The 19095-nt window shown below is 39.9% G+C and overlaps 1 protein-coding gene across 1 annotated transcript in view; it reads left to right on the top strand.

Moving 5' to 3' along the window:
* The window catches only part of MORC1 (MORC family CW-type zinc finger 1), a 179422-nt gene that overhangs the window by 141806 nt on the left and 18521 nt on the right, over positions 1 to 19095 (top strand). The window contains 3 exon segments of the mRNA XM_060297564.1: positions 10829 to 10898; positions 13021 to 13087; positions 16338 to 16481. Coding sequence (XP_060153547.1) covers positions 10829 to 10898; positions 13021 to 13087; positions 16338 to 16481 — 281 coding nt within the window.

Below are 19095 nucleotides of genomic sequence, written 5' to 3'. Positions count from 1 at the left end.
GTAGCTTGCTGGCCATTGAGTGAAGCTGGGTCTTGGTGTTGAGATAGAGATGTCTGGGAGATTTCTCCGTTTGATATTACGTGGAGCTGGGAGGTCTCTTGTGGACCAGTGTACTGAAGTTGGCTCTCCCACCTCAGTGGCACAGCCCTGACACCTGGCTGGAGCACCAAGAGCCTGTACTGTTAGTGTTGGAGGGTCTCCTGCCGAGGCAGGGTATGGCTGTGTGTCACCGTGAGGACACTGGCAGCAGAATTTCTAGGAAGTACTCCTTGGCGTGAGCCCTCCCAGGGTCTCTCCAGTTGCTTCTGATCACATAGTTTGTGGGTGTCACTTCTGTGGCATTTTTTTCCTTTTCGATATTACTTTGTGCTTGGCCTTTCAGCCAGGGTGGGCCATTTGTTTTCAAAGTCCATGCAGTGAGAGTGCTCTTGGTAAGAGCTTGCTTGCATATGTCGTTTGTGGCTGTGGCAGTTTCCAGCTGGGATTCAGTTAAAACTCCAGACATTTTTTTAGAGATTAAAAAACTGTCATGAAAATAATGAGGAGTTTTTTTTTAAAGGACCTCTTAATCCTCTTCATAATGCCCTAGATAGCTGCTTGATTGGACCTTGGGGCCATTATGTGTGGAGCCATCAGTCTGCGCTGCAGCAAACTTCTTTCATTATTTTACACCATCTTGTTAGCACAGCTACCATTCCGTCCCCCATTTCAGGACAACTAGTGTGATCCCGATTTATTATCTCAGCTCCTGCAAAATTGTATTTTTCTGAAATTCTACTCTGTATGTGCGTGCATGTGTGTTTTAGTGGAGTTAGCCTTTCCTTTTTCACTGTGGCTGCGATGAAATTCAGCTGCTATTCTTCACGTGTATCATCTCATCTAATCCTTTTAATAACCTGAGGGGTATATTCTCTTTTCATCCCCATTTTACAGAGGAAGAAAATAAACTCACTCAGGATCACAGTCAGGAACTGGTCACCTTAAACCCTAGCTGTTCAACCTCAGCTCCCACTTTCTTAACCACTCCTCATTATGACTTCTCCCTTCATTGCCCATCTGCATGGGCTGACCCCCATATGAGTTCAGCCCATTGCATAAAGGTGGGTTGGAGTGCACAAATACACTTTTCTCAGGGGTGAGGATTTGAATGTTTTGGGTTAGACAGGTTTCCAAAGTTTCATAGATGGGCATTCTCCAGCCAGGAGTCTTGAATTCATTAAAAAAAAGAATCAAGCCGTCATCCACTCCTTGCCCAGATCAAGCTAACTTCCCATTAGCCCATTTCTGACCTTGTTCACTCCAAATCTGACCTACACAGTAATGTTCTTTTGTGCTCAATATCTGACTCTTTTCTTTCCAGTCAACCTAGAATCACATAGGCACCATCAGGATCATCATCTCAGGGATGATTCCTGGGAAGGAGCGTCTTCTCCTTGTCCAAGATTATGAGTCTAGTAATACGGCTGCGGTCATAACCATAGCACCAACCCCTCCCATGAGCTGGTGTCTCCTGACCCTTGGCCTCCAGAAAATCCTATTATTTCCCATCTTCCAGCTCAAAACACATGCCCTGCCCTCTCTTTTAATGAATACTGGATGTTCTGAACTGTTTCTGTCTCAAGCATTTACAAACCCGTGTGTAAAGTTCAAATATGTCCCAGTTAACCCCAGATGGGGAGGAAGTAGAAATTCTTTTCTGCACCCCTTACAGATGTCAGGGGAATCAACATCTAAGTGAAGCTTGCTACAGCTCTGCTTTACTGGAGCAATGCCCTGTGGTACTGTTGTAATTAAGGGTTTTTCTAAGTTCAATTAAAAACTCCTTGTGCACTGCTATGTGATAAATTGGCACTTCAACTTTACTCCAGGCAAAAATTTGACATATGAGCTCTGTAGGACCCCAGTGCCCCTCAGAGTAATGCAATCTGATCAGCTGTCACTGTACCATGCTTAATAGAAGCAATAAAAATAAAAATGAAGCAATGGGACTAGATTCCCAAGCATCTTGTCAAAGAGGTAAGCAGTCTCAAGTTATGTCACCAGTTGAGATGTAAGAAATGACTATACAGAATAGACATCCTAGAGGATCTATTCTGAAAGGTGACTGGGAAAATTAGGTTGCCAAACCACAGCAGATGGTCAGGCAAGCAGATGATCAATTGGGAGAATGCTTCAAAATGCAGGAACACCAGGGGAATAAAATTACCAATGCCAACAGTAAGTTAGAGAAATTGAGCGGGAAAAATATTCTGAGATGTTAAGTCAGACTGACGGAAGTACTAACTTTTTCTTACACATGGGCATGCTTTTGTTCATCTTGGTGGAGCATGTACTCCAAGTTGACATTATGCAGATTTTCTGACTCTCATGTGAAGGAACATTTACCTTTTTCCTATGCTAGTATTTGTTGTTTTTCCATATTTTATAATAACCTTCTTTCAGTTTCTGCTCTGAATATCAGTTGCTAAGGCAGTGAAAGAACATCTATGGGTGTGGTTATTTTAAGTCAGGTTGGACCTGCCTGTTTAATAACCAGGAACCATACTACCTTTTTGGTTGGACTGGCTTTGGCCCTTTTGTCCTCTGTGGTCATTTAGGTCTTTTTGCCTCTCACCTGGCCTCAGGAGCGGACTGGCAGATGGATTCATTTCATTTTCCCAATCTGCAGACGTTTAAGAAACTCAACGGCCAGATCACCACTGACAGATGTATTTTAAGAGTTTGGCAATGGAGTCTCTGGGGTTTACTCTGAAAGGTGTAACCTCCAGCATATAGTCCAGAGTGTGATACTTTCTGGGGCTGAAGAAAGATTGATGAATAAAGAAATGAATGGATGGAACCATCTTCCTGTTTTGGCATGAGCTAATAATCCTTTACCAACTACATCTGGTTAGCTCTTTAGGGCATCTTTCAAAAGAAGGTGATGCCAGCTCAGGAAAGGCATCAACCCACTCTGAATCCCTGGGGTCATTGATGGGGCCTCTGTGGTATGTTACAAAAGCTGAGGAATGTCTGGAAGAGTTGATGAGTTTCCAATGTCTAGGTTTATGTTCTGTGGTAGCCAAAAAAAAAAAAAAAAACCCCAAACCCCCAAACAAACAAACAGACAAAAAACAACAGTAAGTACCCTGTTTTGGCATCACTACTATATAACAATGAAAGTGAAAAGGTGACTCAGTAACCCAAAAGAGGTGAAGAAAGAAGAAAAGCAAATAACCTGCATAGTCAGTACCTAAATCAGCTGCATCCACCCTAAATAGGCAAATTTTTCTGACTCCTCTAACAGAAATTTTTTTTTAATGGGAAACTGCATTGATGTTGCAATAACATGATTTCTGATGATTAAAGTTGCCTTAATTTCAAAAGCAAGACATTTATTAGTCAGTTTTCCTGGGTGATGATGTTACCATTGCCTCTATATGAACCTGTATAGTCCTGTGATTGTTGCTAACAGTATCAGAACTTTCACAGACAGAGCCGCCCCCTTATGAGCTATAAACCAGAGCTGCCCCAAGGGCATTGGAGGAAGAATTGTCTATACTCACCCTCCATAGCATCATCCATCAACTCACCAACAGACTTACAGACACAAAGACAATATGTGATACATCCCCTGACTTATGAAAGGAAAATCTCCTGGGCAATTTATAATGAATCTAAATACTCAAGTGCTAGTGTGTGAACTATCAGGAACCATGCACCAATTCAAGACACATTTACTGAACAGGACTATGTTAGAGATTTTGAAGGACACCAAAAAAAAAAAAAAACCACCATGATCTCTTCTCTAAAGGACCAGAAAAATTGGAAGACAATTCTACAAAACCATGAGTTAGCATTATTTTATGGAAAGCAGACAGGCTCTGAACTCTGACAGATTGACCCAGGTTCACATTCAGACCTGCATGCCACATGTCAGTTGTATCAACTTATGGTCTTCTGTTTTCTTTTCTATAGAAGGGGAATAATAATATTACTGACTCTCAAGGTTATTATGAGAATTAATGGGATGATTTGTGACAGAATGAAAAGAATTCCTTGTGTTACAAGAAACAGTTTTTTAAAGATTTTTTTTGATGTGAATCATTTTTTAAAAGTCTTTATTGAATTTGTTACCACATTGCTTCTGTTTTATGTTTTGTTTTTTTGGCCACGAGGCATGTGGGATCTTAGCTCCCTGACCAGGGATTGAGCCCACACCCCCTGCATTGGAAGGTGAAGTCTTAACCACTGGACCCGCCAGGGAAGTCCCCAGAAAAAAAGTTTTTAAAACACACCTTTGTAATTCCAAAGAAGGAAAATTCAGCTTTGGGTAGGCCAGGAGATGGGAGTAAAGAATGAAAATTGGGAGAGTGACATTGCTTTGTGGAAGAAAAGGTAGAGCTAGAGAGTGACCCTGTGTTTGTGGGAAGGGGTGGGAGGAAGGAGAAAGGATGTAATCACACAAGCAGAAAAACACTGGTGCTACAGAATCGGAGAGTCTGGAGGGGAAGGTTTGTAGAGAGAGATGAGTAGGCTAACAATTGACGAAGTAAAGTAGACCTGCTTCATGGTAATTTTAAGCTGATTTTTGCCTTGTGTAACTATTTCCTCCATTTCTCAACACAATTTTCAGTAAAATCTGTATATTTATTAATGCTTTGTACAGTTGGATTTCTTTTTGGGAGGTGGACCCAAGTGTTGAATTCTGTTTTGAAGTGTCATGGCAAGAATCAAGGCTACTACAGGATCCCAGTCTTACCTGGATCCCGTAGATATGAGGGTTGGCTATTAAAAATAATTAAAACTCTTTGTAATTTACTGTTAATACTTTTTCAGCGAAAGGAAGAAATCAGCATGTGCTAGAGTAAATAAAATAGACATTTTGGAAAGAGTATGACTTATACTTGTCTTAAAAAGTGGGAAAGACATAAGAAAAGGAGGAAAGAATGTATTTCAGGTAGAGAGAACTATGTGGGCAAAGGTATGGAGGCAGAAGTCTACCTAGTGGTTACAGGGAATTCTGAAGAGAACTTTTTGGTTATTATAGAGAATGTTTATTAATATTTCCAGATATCTTAGAATCACATTGAGAAGAGTTTTGAATACCAGAAAAGGGTTTGTACTTGAGGGAGAAAGTAGTCAGGACCTGTAGGCAAGTTTTGAGAAGGAACATTTAATCATGGAGATTTTGTCTAAAGAATTAATTCTTTGTGTTATGAAAATGTTGTGATAATGAAGCAGTACTGGAAAGAGGAGAAACTAAAGACCAAAAAACCAAGTAGATTACTGCTGCCTGGAGATTGTAGTACAAGAAGACAAGGCAAAGTGAAACATCTTGAAGGAAAATAGCACAACTTGGAAAGGCATATGGTAGACTAAACAGTGACAGCAGTTTTAAGATGGCACAATCTGGAATGAAAATGTTATTATAAATAGAAAGAGGACTTGACCAGAGGAATCTAAGTGGGCAAAGGTGAGACTGAGGATTTGAAGTTCAGCAAGACATTCAAGGGTAAGTGTCCTGAAGTCAGTTGGAAATAACTGGGGCACAGATGAGAAGTTAGGGTTGATGATGCTGGGAAGCCATTGTTTGCGTAAGGGTGATAATTTAACCCCCTGAAATTTTCTTTGAGGGAAAATTTTCTTTGAGGGAAAAATAATAATTACCCCAGGAAGAGTTGGAACACAGAAGGTTATCAAAATCAAGAGAGGAAAGAATTCCAAGGGACTTCCTCATGCTTCCCCATCTCAGTAAATAATACCATCACTCACAGTTGCTCAGGCCGACACCTGAATTTCTCTCCTTTCACATTCTGCACTAAACCCATCAGCCAATCTTGCTGAATCAACCTTCAAACACATACTCTGTTCTACCCCCTCCACAGCTACCCACCTGGCCAGTTCACTAACATTTCTTACCAGGATTATAGCAGTAGCCCTATAAATGATTCCACTGCTTTTGGCCTCCATAGTCTAAAAATCTGAGTATCCCATCCAAAATATAAGTCAGATTATGCTATTCTCCTACTTAGAACCCTCCACTGACTTCTTTTTTTAAAATTTTATTGAAGTATAATTGAGTTACAATGTTGTATTAATTTCTTTGGTACAGCAAAGTGACTTAGTTATACATATATACATATATTCTTCGTTTTTTAATTAATTTATTTAATTTATTTATTTTTAGATGCGTTGGATCTTCATTGCTGTGTGCAGGCTTTCTCTAGTTATGGCAAGCGGGGGCTACTCCTTTATGTGGTGCACGGGCTCTAGGCACGTGGGCTTCAGTAGTTGTGGCTCGCGGACTCAGTGGTTGTGGCTCGCGGGCTCTAGAGTGCAGGTTCAGTAGTTGTGGCACACGGGCTTAGTTGCTCCGTGGCATGTGGGACCTTCCTGAATCAGGGCTCAAACCTGTGTCCCCTGCATTGGCAGGCAGATTCTTAACCACTGCACCACCAGGGAAGCCCGCCATGTATTCTTTTTCATATTCTTTTCCATTATGGTTTGTCACAGGGTATTGAATATAGTCCCCTGTGCTATACAATAGGCTCTTGTTTATCCATCCTGTATATACTAGTTTGCATCTGCTGATCCCAAATTCCCTTTCCTTCCCTCCTCTCCCCCTTGACAACCACAAGTCTGTTCTGTATGTCTGTTAGTCTGTTTTTGTTTCATAGATATGTTGATTTTTATCATATTTTAGATCCCACATATAAGTGCTATCATATGGTATTTGTATTTCTCTTTCTGACTTACTTCACTTAGTATGATAATCTCTAGGTCCATCCATGTTGCTGCAAATGGCATTATTTTATTCTTTTTGATGGCTGAGTAATATTCCATTGTATATATGTACCACATCTTCTTTATCCATTCCTCTGTCGATAGACATTTAGGTTGTTTCCATGTCTTGGCTGTTGTGAATAGTGCTGCTATGAACATAGGGGTGCATGTATCTTTTCGAATAATAGTTTCATCTGGATATATGCCCAGGAGTGGGATTCATGGAGCATGTGGCAACTCTATTTTTAGAGTTTTGAGGAACCTCCATACTGTTCTCCATAGTGGCTGTGACAATTTACATTCCCACCAACAGTGTAAGAGGTGAACCCTCCAATGGCTTCTGCTCACACTTAGAATGAAATATAGTGCCCTCCAAGGCCCTACATGACCTGGCCTGACTTCCTTGCTGTCCTCACTGCCTATAATTCATTCCTTCTCTCACTCCGCTCTAGTCACCCTCACCTTCCTTGGCCTCCAGCACCCTAAGCTTATTTTTCCTTCACAGCCTCTTCCTTTGTTGTTCATAATGCCTGGACTCCACTACTTCCTACCCCCAGCAACATACATGGATTTTCTTGACTTGCGTTTCAACTTTCTTTTATTCCGTGAGTATATGGAGCATCAGTTACTGTCCTAGACATTGGGAATACAGCAGGAAAAAATTAGGCACTACTCCCTGTCTTTATGGTGCTTCCATTCTAGTGGGGAAATCGGACAATAGACAAGATAAATAAGGAAAATATGTTGCATGGTAGGCAATCATAAATGCTAAGGAGAGAAATAGAGCAGAGTTAAGGGGACAGGAAGTGTCAGTGTGGGTGTGGTGAGAGTGAGAGCAATTTTATATAGAGGGGACAAGCAAGGCCCAATTGAGGGGAGATGCTTGCGGAAAGACTAGAAAAAAGTTGAGGGGAATAAACAAATCAACAGCAACTCAAAGACCTGGAGAAAGGAGGGTGTAGATGATTACAGTGACCCCAGAGAGGCAGTTGGGTAACCCAGGTCATTCTCCTTCTCTTACCTGTGATATTTTTCTTCAGAGAACTTATATTATTACATATCCATCTTTTTATTTATTTAATATCTTTCTCCCTCACTAGAAAATAAGCTCCATAGTCTTCATCATAACAGTGTCTGACTCAAACTGGGAACTCAGTTTTACTGAATAAATTAATGAACAAAAGGGAGGCGCCTAGAACATAATGTTAACCATGGAAGAGTGAAAACAGGAAGGGCCTTTGAACTTGGCAGGAGGGCACGAACTGGTAGCCTTTATGGGTCCTTGATAAAATGTTTGGGGTCGGTGTGGAGGGGCAAAGAAGCAGAAGGAAAGAAGCCAGACAAAGTGTTATCAACCAGTTCTTAAGCTTCCTTAATGCGGGTTGAATGAGAAAAGTGTTACACAGTTGACTATGCTATGCTCTTTTTCCTCTCTCTAACTTATTTATGATTTATTTATCCTCTTAAATATATACTTCACAAAATTGAGCATGTGGTATTATGCTGATCCTTTGCATGCCTTGGAGAATTGACAAATCCCACTCTACTCATTGTTAACATAATTTTAATTAAGGTATCTAAAACCCCTTGTTAAGACTTAACTGTAATCTCATTTACTGTGTGGGAAGTATTATCTATTCCATGACCGAAGTAAAATCTTAGGAAAGCGATATCCTCAAACTGCAGAGTATGAGACACAGTTAAGCCTAAGTGGCTGGAGAGCATTTCTATACTGAAATGAAGTAATATATGTGAAAGAGCTTCACAAGTATCAAAATACACAAATAGTGTCATTGAAAAGACAACTGCATGTTTTCTTGTCTCAGCTTGAAAAAATCCAGACCTTCAAAGCTGCAAGTACATTGTAAAAAAAAAGGCGGCATCCTATGAATTCAGATATTTACACAGTGTCATTTAAAAGGAAATACTGTAGGCTGTGAATTGTTTATCCAAAATATTTTAAACATTACTATGCCAAAGAATAAAGGAAATAAAAGAAAGGAAAGGAAAAGAAGGAAATCTCTCCTGCAATAGAGACGGTAAAGCCTCGTGTAAGTAACACTTTTGGGGTGAGGGGACCATATCTGACCTTCATGGAAACAGCCCTCACACGGCAGAGCTCAAAGCAGAGAACCAAACAATAAAATGTAAAAATAATTTCAAGAGGCTGTGTTAATAATACCGCCACCAGGAGTTCCCTGCTGGGAGTGCTGTCATTTTTGTTAAGCTTAGATACTTTTATCTTGTCTGATTTCCATCATAAGGAGAAGTTACCAAAGAAAATGAACACATCCTGAGTAGGATCATCATAGATTATTACAAAGTGGTTATTACTAAAGGCGTTAAGTAGTTCTTCTCATGAGCTTATCTTGTGTTTGCTGTTAACTGTGGTAGGAAATAGTCTATGCTGCCTATAAACTGTTCAAAAAATATTCACTTCAAAGGGAAGACACAAAGTATGGAGCTCTTCCTTACATATCAACAAATCAGGAGAAAACTTTAGATTTTATGTTACATCAGAAATAAATAAGATACCATTTTAAAGTCATTTTGCAAAATGAACTTTAAAAATATATGCATTTCTGTCCTGCGACTTGAGGACACAGGGAGGGGGAGGTAAGCTGGGACAAAGTGAGAGAGTAGCATTAACATGTATACACTACCAAATGTAAGATGGATAGCTAGTGGGAAGTAGCTGCATCGCACAGGGAGATCAGCTCGGTGCTTTGTGACCACCTAGAGGGGTGGGATAGGAAGGGTGGGAGGGAAACACAAGAGGGAGGGGATATGGGGATATACGTATACATATAGCTGATTCACTTTGTTATACAGCAGAAACTAATACAACATTGTAAAGCAATTATACTCCAATAAAGATGTTAAAAAATATATATATGCATTTTATTTACTTCCTGGGGCATGAATTTATTTACAGTATAAGAATAAAAGGGCTTCCCTGGTGGCGCAGTGGTTGAGAGTCCACCTGCCGATGCAGGGGACACGGGTTCATGCCCTGGTCTGGGAGGATCCCACATGCCACAGAGTGGCTGGGCCCGTGAGCCATGGCCATTGAGCCTGTGCGTCCGGAGCCTGTGCTCCGCAACGGGAGAGGCCACAACAGTGAGAGGCCCGCATACTGCAAAAAAAAAAAAAAAAAAAAAAAAGAATAAAAATATTTTGAAATGGACCAAAGTAACTTAGAATCATTTATTTCCCCCTACCTACAAGGCTTGCTTTCTCTTAAATTGGATAAAATAGAAAATGACAGTGATGGACGGCCTCTCAGTTCTTTCGTTGCTAGGTTACATGTGTGTCCATTTACCCTGCTTCCTGACAGAGCACAGTTTCCAGAATGCCGTGTATAATATATGCCTTTGTTTCCTGGGAGGGGAGAAAAGGAAGGTTGATAGCCTCCCCATCTCACGTTTGTTTAGCAGTTTAGAGGGGGCATTGAAAGGCGAAGGATACACACAATGGGTAAGCTCCAGAAAACTGAGAGCTGTACACCTCACACCAGGTGACAGAGTCAGGAGCCCAGTGTGTCTCAGCACGTGTTCAGGGGTCTTCAGATCAAGGAGCAGACAGAGCTTTTGCTTTGCCCCTGTCTTCTTCAGATTCCTTTTTTTTACTGCCTTTGCCCCACCTTCTCAGACACTTAAAAATACCTGAAAGGAGCTTCTGGATCTGTTTTCTTGGGTGGCATAAACAAACTCCATCTCTCTCTCTCTCTCTCTCTCTCTCTCTCTCTCTGTCTCTCTGATCTAAAGAAGCGCATTCCCAAAATGTAAGTTTTCTATGGAAATATTGGTAGAAATGTAAAAATCCCACTAAAGAAATGATAGACATAAACATGACAATTATAATGCAACCATCCTTGAGCTGCATTCCAGTATAATTTTTGACAACACGTATGATTGTCTCCCTTCAGAACATGTCCCTAAACTGTCCTGGCAACCTTATGGTCTCTCTCTGATATGGGCATTGATGTTCAAGGTCAGTTTTGCACCTTACTATATATGTTCTTTGTTTTTGTACAGCTTTAAATACGGAGCTTGTTTTTCAGGTTTTAGATAAAAGTGACCCTGATGTTTCACTGAGACAAGAAGAAAAGGAAGTTTCTCTTATGAATAAAGGTAAAAAAAAGAATTCAGTTTACATATGTTAGCTGTAACGTCTTGAGTCTTTTTCAGTATGACTTATGCGACATATCTTATGTAGGATATAGATCAGAAGTTTGGTAGCAGTTCGGATTTTAAAAAATTAAATCTGTTTTTCCAATAGTGGGAGGAGAGGTGGGTAGAGAGTGAGCTGCCAACCTCACACATTTTGGAGGGGCAGGGGGACACTTCCTGCCTGAGCGCACTTCCCCCAGTACTACCTCACTGCCTGAAATTCCAACAGTGGACGTCTGTCACCCCCTCATTGAATTCTACTTAGAAATTTGCTGACGACTGATATCAGGCCTATAATTTTCAGAAACTGTTTTTGAATATTACGATGACATTCCTCTGTTTTCAGTCATTTTAGTTCTTTCCCTATTTTGCATGATTCCTCTGAGATCACTAAGAATAGTTCAACAAACGCATTTATTAGTTCCTTCATGTCCGTGGAATGTAATTTGTCTTAGGTGAGAGACTTGAGCTTCTTTTAAGCATAAAGTTGCCATCTGATAATATTCAATCTAAAGACAATTTCCCTGCATAGAGAAGCTGGAAACAAGCTAGACTCAGAAAATTTTATTTTCTTAGTGTCCATTCATTATTATTAGTAGAATTCTTTTATTATGTGTTATATTATTATTATACCATTGTCTCCTTTTTTGTAAAATTATACCATTGGGCCTAAGCAGCAGGACTATTCTTTTCATTGTCATCTTCTTATTTTGAAATAAGTTTTAAAGCCTTTCTTAGTCTCCTAAACAGGTCTCAGTTCATTTTGACTCCATAATTTCCAGTTGTTTTTGTGTCGATCCATGCCATCATTTCGTGTTCACTCTTGGTTGTAAGCTCTCCCTTCTTTTATACTTCATTGCTTAGGTAACCTAATCAGTCATTCATTCACATCTTTATATTTGAACCCATTAGTGAGGTCCATAAGAAATCACACTTTTTCTCTTTCATCATAACTAGGATAGTTAGCTATTCCACAATCAAGATTTCTTTTGTAAGGGTCTCTTAATTTTAAAGCCAGTCTTTTATAGAAGTTTCAAACTGTTAACATGCCTTCAAGTATGTGCCTGTTGGATTTCCAAATTGTAATGAAAAAATTGTTAATACAATTTTGATCCTAAAATTAATATTTAATTTCAAATACTCATCCTGGATTTGGAAGGAACGAATCGTGAAATATTTTCAAATGACTGTAGTTATGAATTAGTTGGCTAATGGGTTAAGAAATTTTACTTTGCATGCAGATCATGAGCAAAACCAACTGTGCCTGCAGTGCGCTTGGAAAACCTGTCTATTCTCTTTTATGTTTCCTTAGAGGAGTCAGGCAGGTCCTCAGCCATTTACTCACCATCCAAAACTTTCCTTGTTGCTGTCCTGTTCCCCTTGGCCTTCAGTGGCCCTAAACTTATTGGCAAGGGTTTACTTGGTGGGACAAGATCACAGTTATCAAAAAGAATTCTAGAGATATTAGCTGGAAGAAGAACACATTGACCTATTCCTTAACACGCTCCCCAAGACACTCTTGAAACCAATCCGAGGGGATCAAAGCATTTCTGCTCTTCTATGGACTGTAAACAAAGCACTAACCTCTCTGAATCTCGGATTCTGAAGTTCCCTGAGTGAGATTAACTCGATGACTGTAGGTCGCTTTCTGCTTTAAAGTTCTGCTCTCTCCTAGAGGCACATTTCTGATTGGGATCTGTCAGGATGTCTTTGAACCTGAACTCAAAATGGAAGAGAGTAAGATACTGGGGGAAGACAAGTGGTTGTCTGCACAGGGACTGCTGAGAGAAGGGACACTGGACAGTTCCCATTAGTCATCCCGTGCACAGCAATAGCAAAAAATAAGCATCATTAAAAAGAAATTATAAAAAACAAGCTACAGAGGCTCTTGGATTCTTTATTAAGAGGTTATTATAAATTGCCTTAAGAACATATTGGTGCAGTTTTACAAAAGAGTGTTTGAATACAAAGCCAAATTATATACAAGTTGTTAATGAACTGCTAACACTTCTTTCAGTTCGCTTCATTGTGTAATCGCCAAAATGTGATTGACTTTCTTCATTTTGTCTATGTTCTTTTGAAGAAACACAGGAGTTGTGCAGTGATACTGCAGAAATAAAGAGAAACCCTTCATCACCTAACTGGGAAAGGTGAGTGTACTGCAATTATACAAATTCCAAGGGAGTACAATTATACTGTTGAAAAGTAATTATCAATGTTTAAATACAAGAAGAAAGAAAATAATAGCAACAAGCAAAGGCAATGAAGAGTGGAACCAGATTTTACAAAGGAGACAGGAAAGAATAGAATACACTAGATTTCTTACCCTTTTCCCAAACTTTTTCATTTTCTTTTGTGAGGATTTGGGAATTATGAAATGGAACAGGCGTAACTTCCCGCTCACAGAAAGCAACCAATTCAAATTATTGTAATATAGTCAAAGAACTAAAAATGTCACATATACGTATGACTATGAAATCATGAGCTGATTTTTTTTGTGTGGCTCATTATCTTATTGCCATACATATGTGCAATAATCATCGTATGCTAGAATTTTCTTGACATAAGACTCTTGTCACTTTTAAATAGAAGCTGAATATTTTGGTTATCCAATAGAATGAAAAAAAAAATGTTTTCAAGGAAACAGATTCTTATCCTCACGCTGCTCCAAATTTGTCTAAGCTGCTTTCCAAGCATTCAGACCCAGTGTTGCTGGGAAGAATCCTGTGTTCTTTTTGCAGAGGGGCACACTGAATTAAGTACAAGAAAAACAAAACAAAACCAAACCTAAGAGGAGCTGTTATTGTCCTGCACTTGCTGACTGAGTAGTCACTCTAACCCTCAAATCCCATCCCTCCACTCTTCCACTCAGAAGCCTTTCATAGCCCCACCACTTTTAAGACAAGGCAGAAACTCCTGAGCATGGCACAGGCCCCCTGTGCTCATGACTCCCAGGTTAGCTCCCACTTTGCTTCCCAGACTTTCAAAATTGCTTCCCGTTCTGTTATATCACAAAATTCCACCTCTTTTCCCACACCACTTCCTGGGTTTGAATGCCCTCTTGTGTACTGGTCTGTTACCCTTTCATTCACGTCCCAGTTCAAATGTTCTCTCCTTTGGGGGGCCCCGATTCTCCTGGGCAGACTCAGGTGTTCACAGAGCCACCACTGCGGGGATCGGATTGCATCATAGTTCATTCAACTGCAGTAATTATTTGTTAAATACCAACCACGTTCTGACACACAGTGTGAACAACTCCTCACGTCAGGTGGAATTGTCATCTGAATATCTGTCTTCCCTCTGCATGTGAGCTTCATGAAGGACAGGGCTCATATCTTTTCTTCTTTGTAACTCTGGCCTCTGACAGATCTTCCCCGAACACTCCATCTAAAATAGCCCACCTTCTGATAACACACACCATCAAATTGTATCATCCCACTGTATTTCTTTCAGAGCCTTTATTATTATTTTAAAGTATCTTATTCAATTATCTATTTCTTTTAACACTTTACATTCTAGCTTTCTTATTTTCTGTCTTTTCACGTGAAACTTACTCACTCCACAAGAACAGGGGCTATCTTACTCACCGCTGTGTCCTTAGTGTCCAGAATAGCACCTGCCTCAGAGTTGGCATTCTATAATATTTGTTGATTGAATAAATGATGTAATTTCCCCCACCCCCGGTGCTGTTGTTAGGTCATTTTATGGACGATGCTTTAACCTAAAGTTATTTATTAAAATTTGAGTTGAAATTTAAAATCCATCCAAAAACTAAAACATGTTTTTTTGCCTGTGTGTGTATTATTTCATATATTACTTTTAGGCTTTTATGAACTTGTGATTTTTAAAAATAATCTTTGAGTCATAACTACAATATGAATGTTAGAACTATTATCCAATTAAAACAATCTTAATGGGAGAATCTTATCAAATTCATTAGTAGTGGTAGTAATAATGGAGATGATTATAATAACATTGATAACTAGGTACTGTCTGCTGAGCACTTACTGTTAGTAGGCATTGAGCTAAATTCTGTGTATGTATTATGTAATCCTCAGCACAGCTCTGTGAGGCAGGCACTATTATTATTTGGCAGAAGAAGAAACAAAGGTTCAGGGAGGGATCTCTGTGCTCTGGTGTAGTGCATTTTACCCTCCACCTCCCACCCCAGCATGAATTTCCAGCATCCCAAAAATGGTAAAAAAAAAAAAAAGAAAATTTAAATTTAAGGACTTCTTTAATAAAATTTCAGCATAAAAGAGGTTATAATTAATAGGCTTCAGACATTGTGTGAGTGTTCTTTAACAGACAATTAAGCATTAGTTATAACAGTGTTCTTAATCTTATATAAAGTATCAGCTGAAGTTAGGCAGTATAATTACTGACAAAGAACTGTTGACAGTAGAAACATGTTCCATTTGATATAAGCTATTATCCAATTTTTTAAAAAAGGTCCATACATTGTAAACATAGGAAACTCTCTAGAGTTGTGGTCTTAATTCATGGACGTTAGCATGAAGGAATTACTAAAATCTCCTTTTCACTTGACAAATAAGACCCTACGTGATCTGGCCCCCACCTGCCTACCCAGCTTCACCTCCCATATTGCATGTCCCCCAGCCCTCCTGAGCTTTTTTGTTCCCCCGGTACTGAAAGCCTTGGGGCTCATTAACACACTACACACTACTATTTGCATCCTCATTGTGAGCTCTTCTCCACGCTGCAGCCAGTTATCTTTTTAAAACATGTATCAATCAGCTCACCTCACTCCCATGGAAGAAACCCTGCAATGGTAGCACCTGCTCTGCTTAAAATAAACTCCAGTCCCCACCCCATGGCCAGTGCCTCTCACCTCCTCTCTCTGCCTCTTCTTCCTGTGCACTCCCCCCCTGCAGCCCTGGCCTTCTTGTGTGTCTCTCAACAGCCCTACCTTGTTTCTCCCCCAGGATCATTACACTTCACATGGAATGCTCTCCTTCCACCAGATCTTGACTACATATTTCTTTCAGCTGACTTTGCTTTATTTCTGGACCTACCTTCTGTACTTACCTTCCCCCAGGCTAAAGTAGAACTTGGGTTTAAAAGCCTCTTTCAGCAAATAAGAGACAAATGGTATATGACTACTGTTATTAAGAATAAATTACTGCCAATTCTATTTAATTGGGGCTACCCAAAAACCTTGCAACAAGATTTGTCAGGAATAAATAGTAATTCTTATACCTGAGAATTGATTTTATATAACTACATAAATGACAGTTTTCAGCATTACATCTATGTCCTAGCTTTCATTTTTTGCGTATTAACATCTCATTTGTTGTGTATTAATATTTCTGAATTTATTAGTATCTAATGTGATTTCTACTTAGAAACTATAAACCTTGGCTTGTTTTTGCCCAGTAGGCCAGTGGAAGATTTAAATTCAAGTTCTGGATATGAAGCCAGCGTGTCTGTGAGGGGTGGTTGTAAAGTTGCTTCTTCACTGACAACATCTTCTCAAAGCACATCTGTCAAGGAAACAGTAAGAAAACTGACATCTAATTTAAGGTAAAAATACTTACTAGCATATTTCTACATATGCTTTGTTGAATTTTCTAAGCAGTGACAATTCCTGATATTCTTTTCTCTGTTGGGTGGTGATATTATTGAGAAAATTCAATAAAATGACTTTATGACTTGTCTCCTAACTGCACTGATTTAGATATAACGTGGGTGACATGTCTTTTGAAAGAGAACTGTTGTCACTAACTGCCCTCTTGTTACATGGTCCAGCAATATGGTGGATGTTAATCCTCTCTCCAGTGTAATAAAGAACCAGGATTTGTAAGGATAGAAGACAGGACAGAAAGGGCTTTTAAAAACAGATGAATGGTAGTGTATATATGTCCATGCCACTATCTCACTTCGTCCTAGCTTACCCTTCCCCCTCCCCATGTCCTTAAGTCCATTCTCTACGTCTGCGTCTTTATTCCTGTCCTGTCCCTAGGTTCTTCAGAACCATTTTTTTTTTTTAGAGTCCATATATATGTGTTAGCATATGGTATTTTTTTTTCCCTTTCTGACTTACTGCACTCTGTATGACAGTGGGAAGCAGCCGCATAGCACAGGGAGATCAGCTCAGTGCTTTGTGTCCACCTAGAGGGGTGGGATAGGGAGGGTGGGAGGGAGACGCAAGAGGGAGGAGACATGGGGATATATGTATATGTATAGCTGATTCACTTTGTTATAAAGCAGAAACTAACACACCATTGTAAAGCAATGATGCTCCAATAAAGATGTTAAAAAAAAACAAAAACAAAACCAAATAGGGGCCATTTATAATGAACGGGGCAAAAAAAAAAAAGAATTCTTACTGAATTTCTTCCTTCCTTCCTTCTTCCCTCCCTCCCTTTCTTTCCGTTCTTTCTCTTTTTTTTTTTTTTACTGCCTCACGAAGACCCTCATGACATTATGGCCTTCTAGAAAGTCTCTTTTTGTAGCTTTAGATACTGAACTTATTGAGAGAAACTGAGTTTTACTTTTTGGTTCAGTGTACAATCTTAACATTTGTGGGCATGGTTAATGAGGGGTTTAAATGTCTGGATCTCAGTTATCAAAGGATGGAGACAGGGAGGGGGTAAAGTCCAAGGTTCAGAGTTTTTCCAGGTAGGGACCAATGATAGGAGAGGGCTTTACAGTCAAGCCAAAGAAGTTAGTGTACAGAAGAGTGCTCTCAAATAGGTGTCATATGAGCGGGTGGGGGACAGTAGCAGAAGCACCACTAAATTAGTACAGCCAATTGGTTTGGCTGGGCTTCACAAGCTTTGAGGGGCCTGGGTGAGGTAAGAGGCTTTCAGCAGAGGGAAATACAACATGCTCTAGCTGGAACAGTATTTTCCCTTAGGATGTTACTTTGACTTTCTGATCAGTGACTGACAAAATCTTCCTGAAGAAAGGAGTTGGCAAAGGATAGAAACAGGAAGGAAGAGAAAGTTAGAGGTGGGGCATATATATAGGAAGCTATGGCCCCTACGCAGGTCCAGGATAGGGTCTAGGTTCCTGTGTGTGACAGTAGACTACAAACCACTGGAAGCCATGAATTGCATTCTGCAGTTGCCCTGGGCTTTATGGAAGTTTCTGTGTCTAGGGCTGCGGGGCTGTGCTTACATGGATGAGGGCCCCACCTACCATCCTTTAGGAACACACACCTAACATCCGTCCTGCCCTAGGAGAAAGGAGGACGCTCTTGTTATATTCAGGTGGATCCAACTTGGACTTTGCATCAGGACACATTTTCACTAATGACACTAGGGATCCAGAGACAAGTCACTGATCAAGGAGTGAAGCCAGAGAGCTGCATTCCTGAACAGTAAGTTCTGACTACCAGCTCTGCACAGTGTCTGGGTTGGCAAGCTTGCACGAGCCTGGGAACGGGACAGAAGCAAGCCAGACCTCAGGGTTGTACAAATATTATGAGGTTGAAAAGGCCATTCATCCAGTGATCTGGATGGATGTCAGTCTCATACTGCCATGGCCTACAGTATAGTCCCTAGAAAATGGGATTCTCCAACCATCGTCTTGCCTTCTATCAGTGTTCGTCCGGACGTAGTATGTAAGATCCTCATCCTTGATGTTGGGTAGCCTTAAGTTTGAATCCTGGTTTCTTACTCACTAGTTCTGAGATTCAGGCATGTCAATTGGTCCCTAAGACATGGTAGTGTGGAAAAAATTATATATCAATATGCCTGTGTATATCTGAATAAATGTGTGCATATTATTAAAAAATGTACGGATATGACATGTCAATGATTGGGACATTGCTTCAAGTGAACCAGGCCTTCTTGATGATAATGATAGCCACTATTTATGAGTCACTATTATATTTTACACAGTCACCTAAGTGCTTTGTATACATTAGCTCCTTAGACAAACTTACAAGGCTGGTATTATTTTTAATTTTTTTTTTTTAAAACGCTAAACTGAAAAAGAGAAACTAAGTAACACTCAAAATCACAAAGACAATTACACAGCTACTAAGGACAGGGCTCCCTGATTTGGAAGCTCTTGCTTTTAATCACGGTGTATATATATACTCACACATACATATGTACATACTTACGTATATACACACACACTTTTTGTAATATTCACTACATATACACACACACAGACACCCATACAC

The sequence above is a fragment of the Globicephala melas genome, chromosome 4 (assembly GCF_963455315.2).
Source record: "Globicephala melas chromosome 4, mGloMel1.2, whole genome shotgun sequence".
In the NCBI taxonomy this organism is placed as follows: domain Eukaryota; kingdom Metazoa; phylum Chordata; class Mammalia; order Artiodactyla; family Delphinidae; genus Globicephala; species Globicephala melas.
The sequence above is the reverse complement of the archived record's forward strand: the minus strand, read 5'-3'. Positions and strand labels throughout refer to the sequence as shown.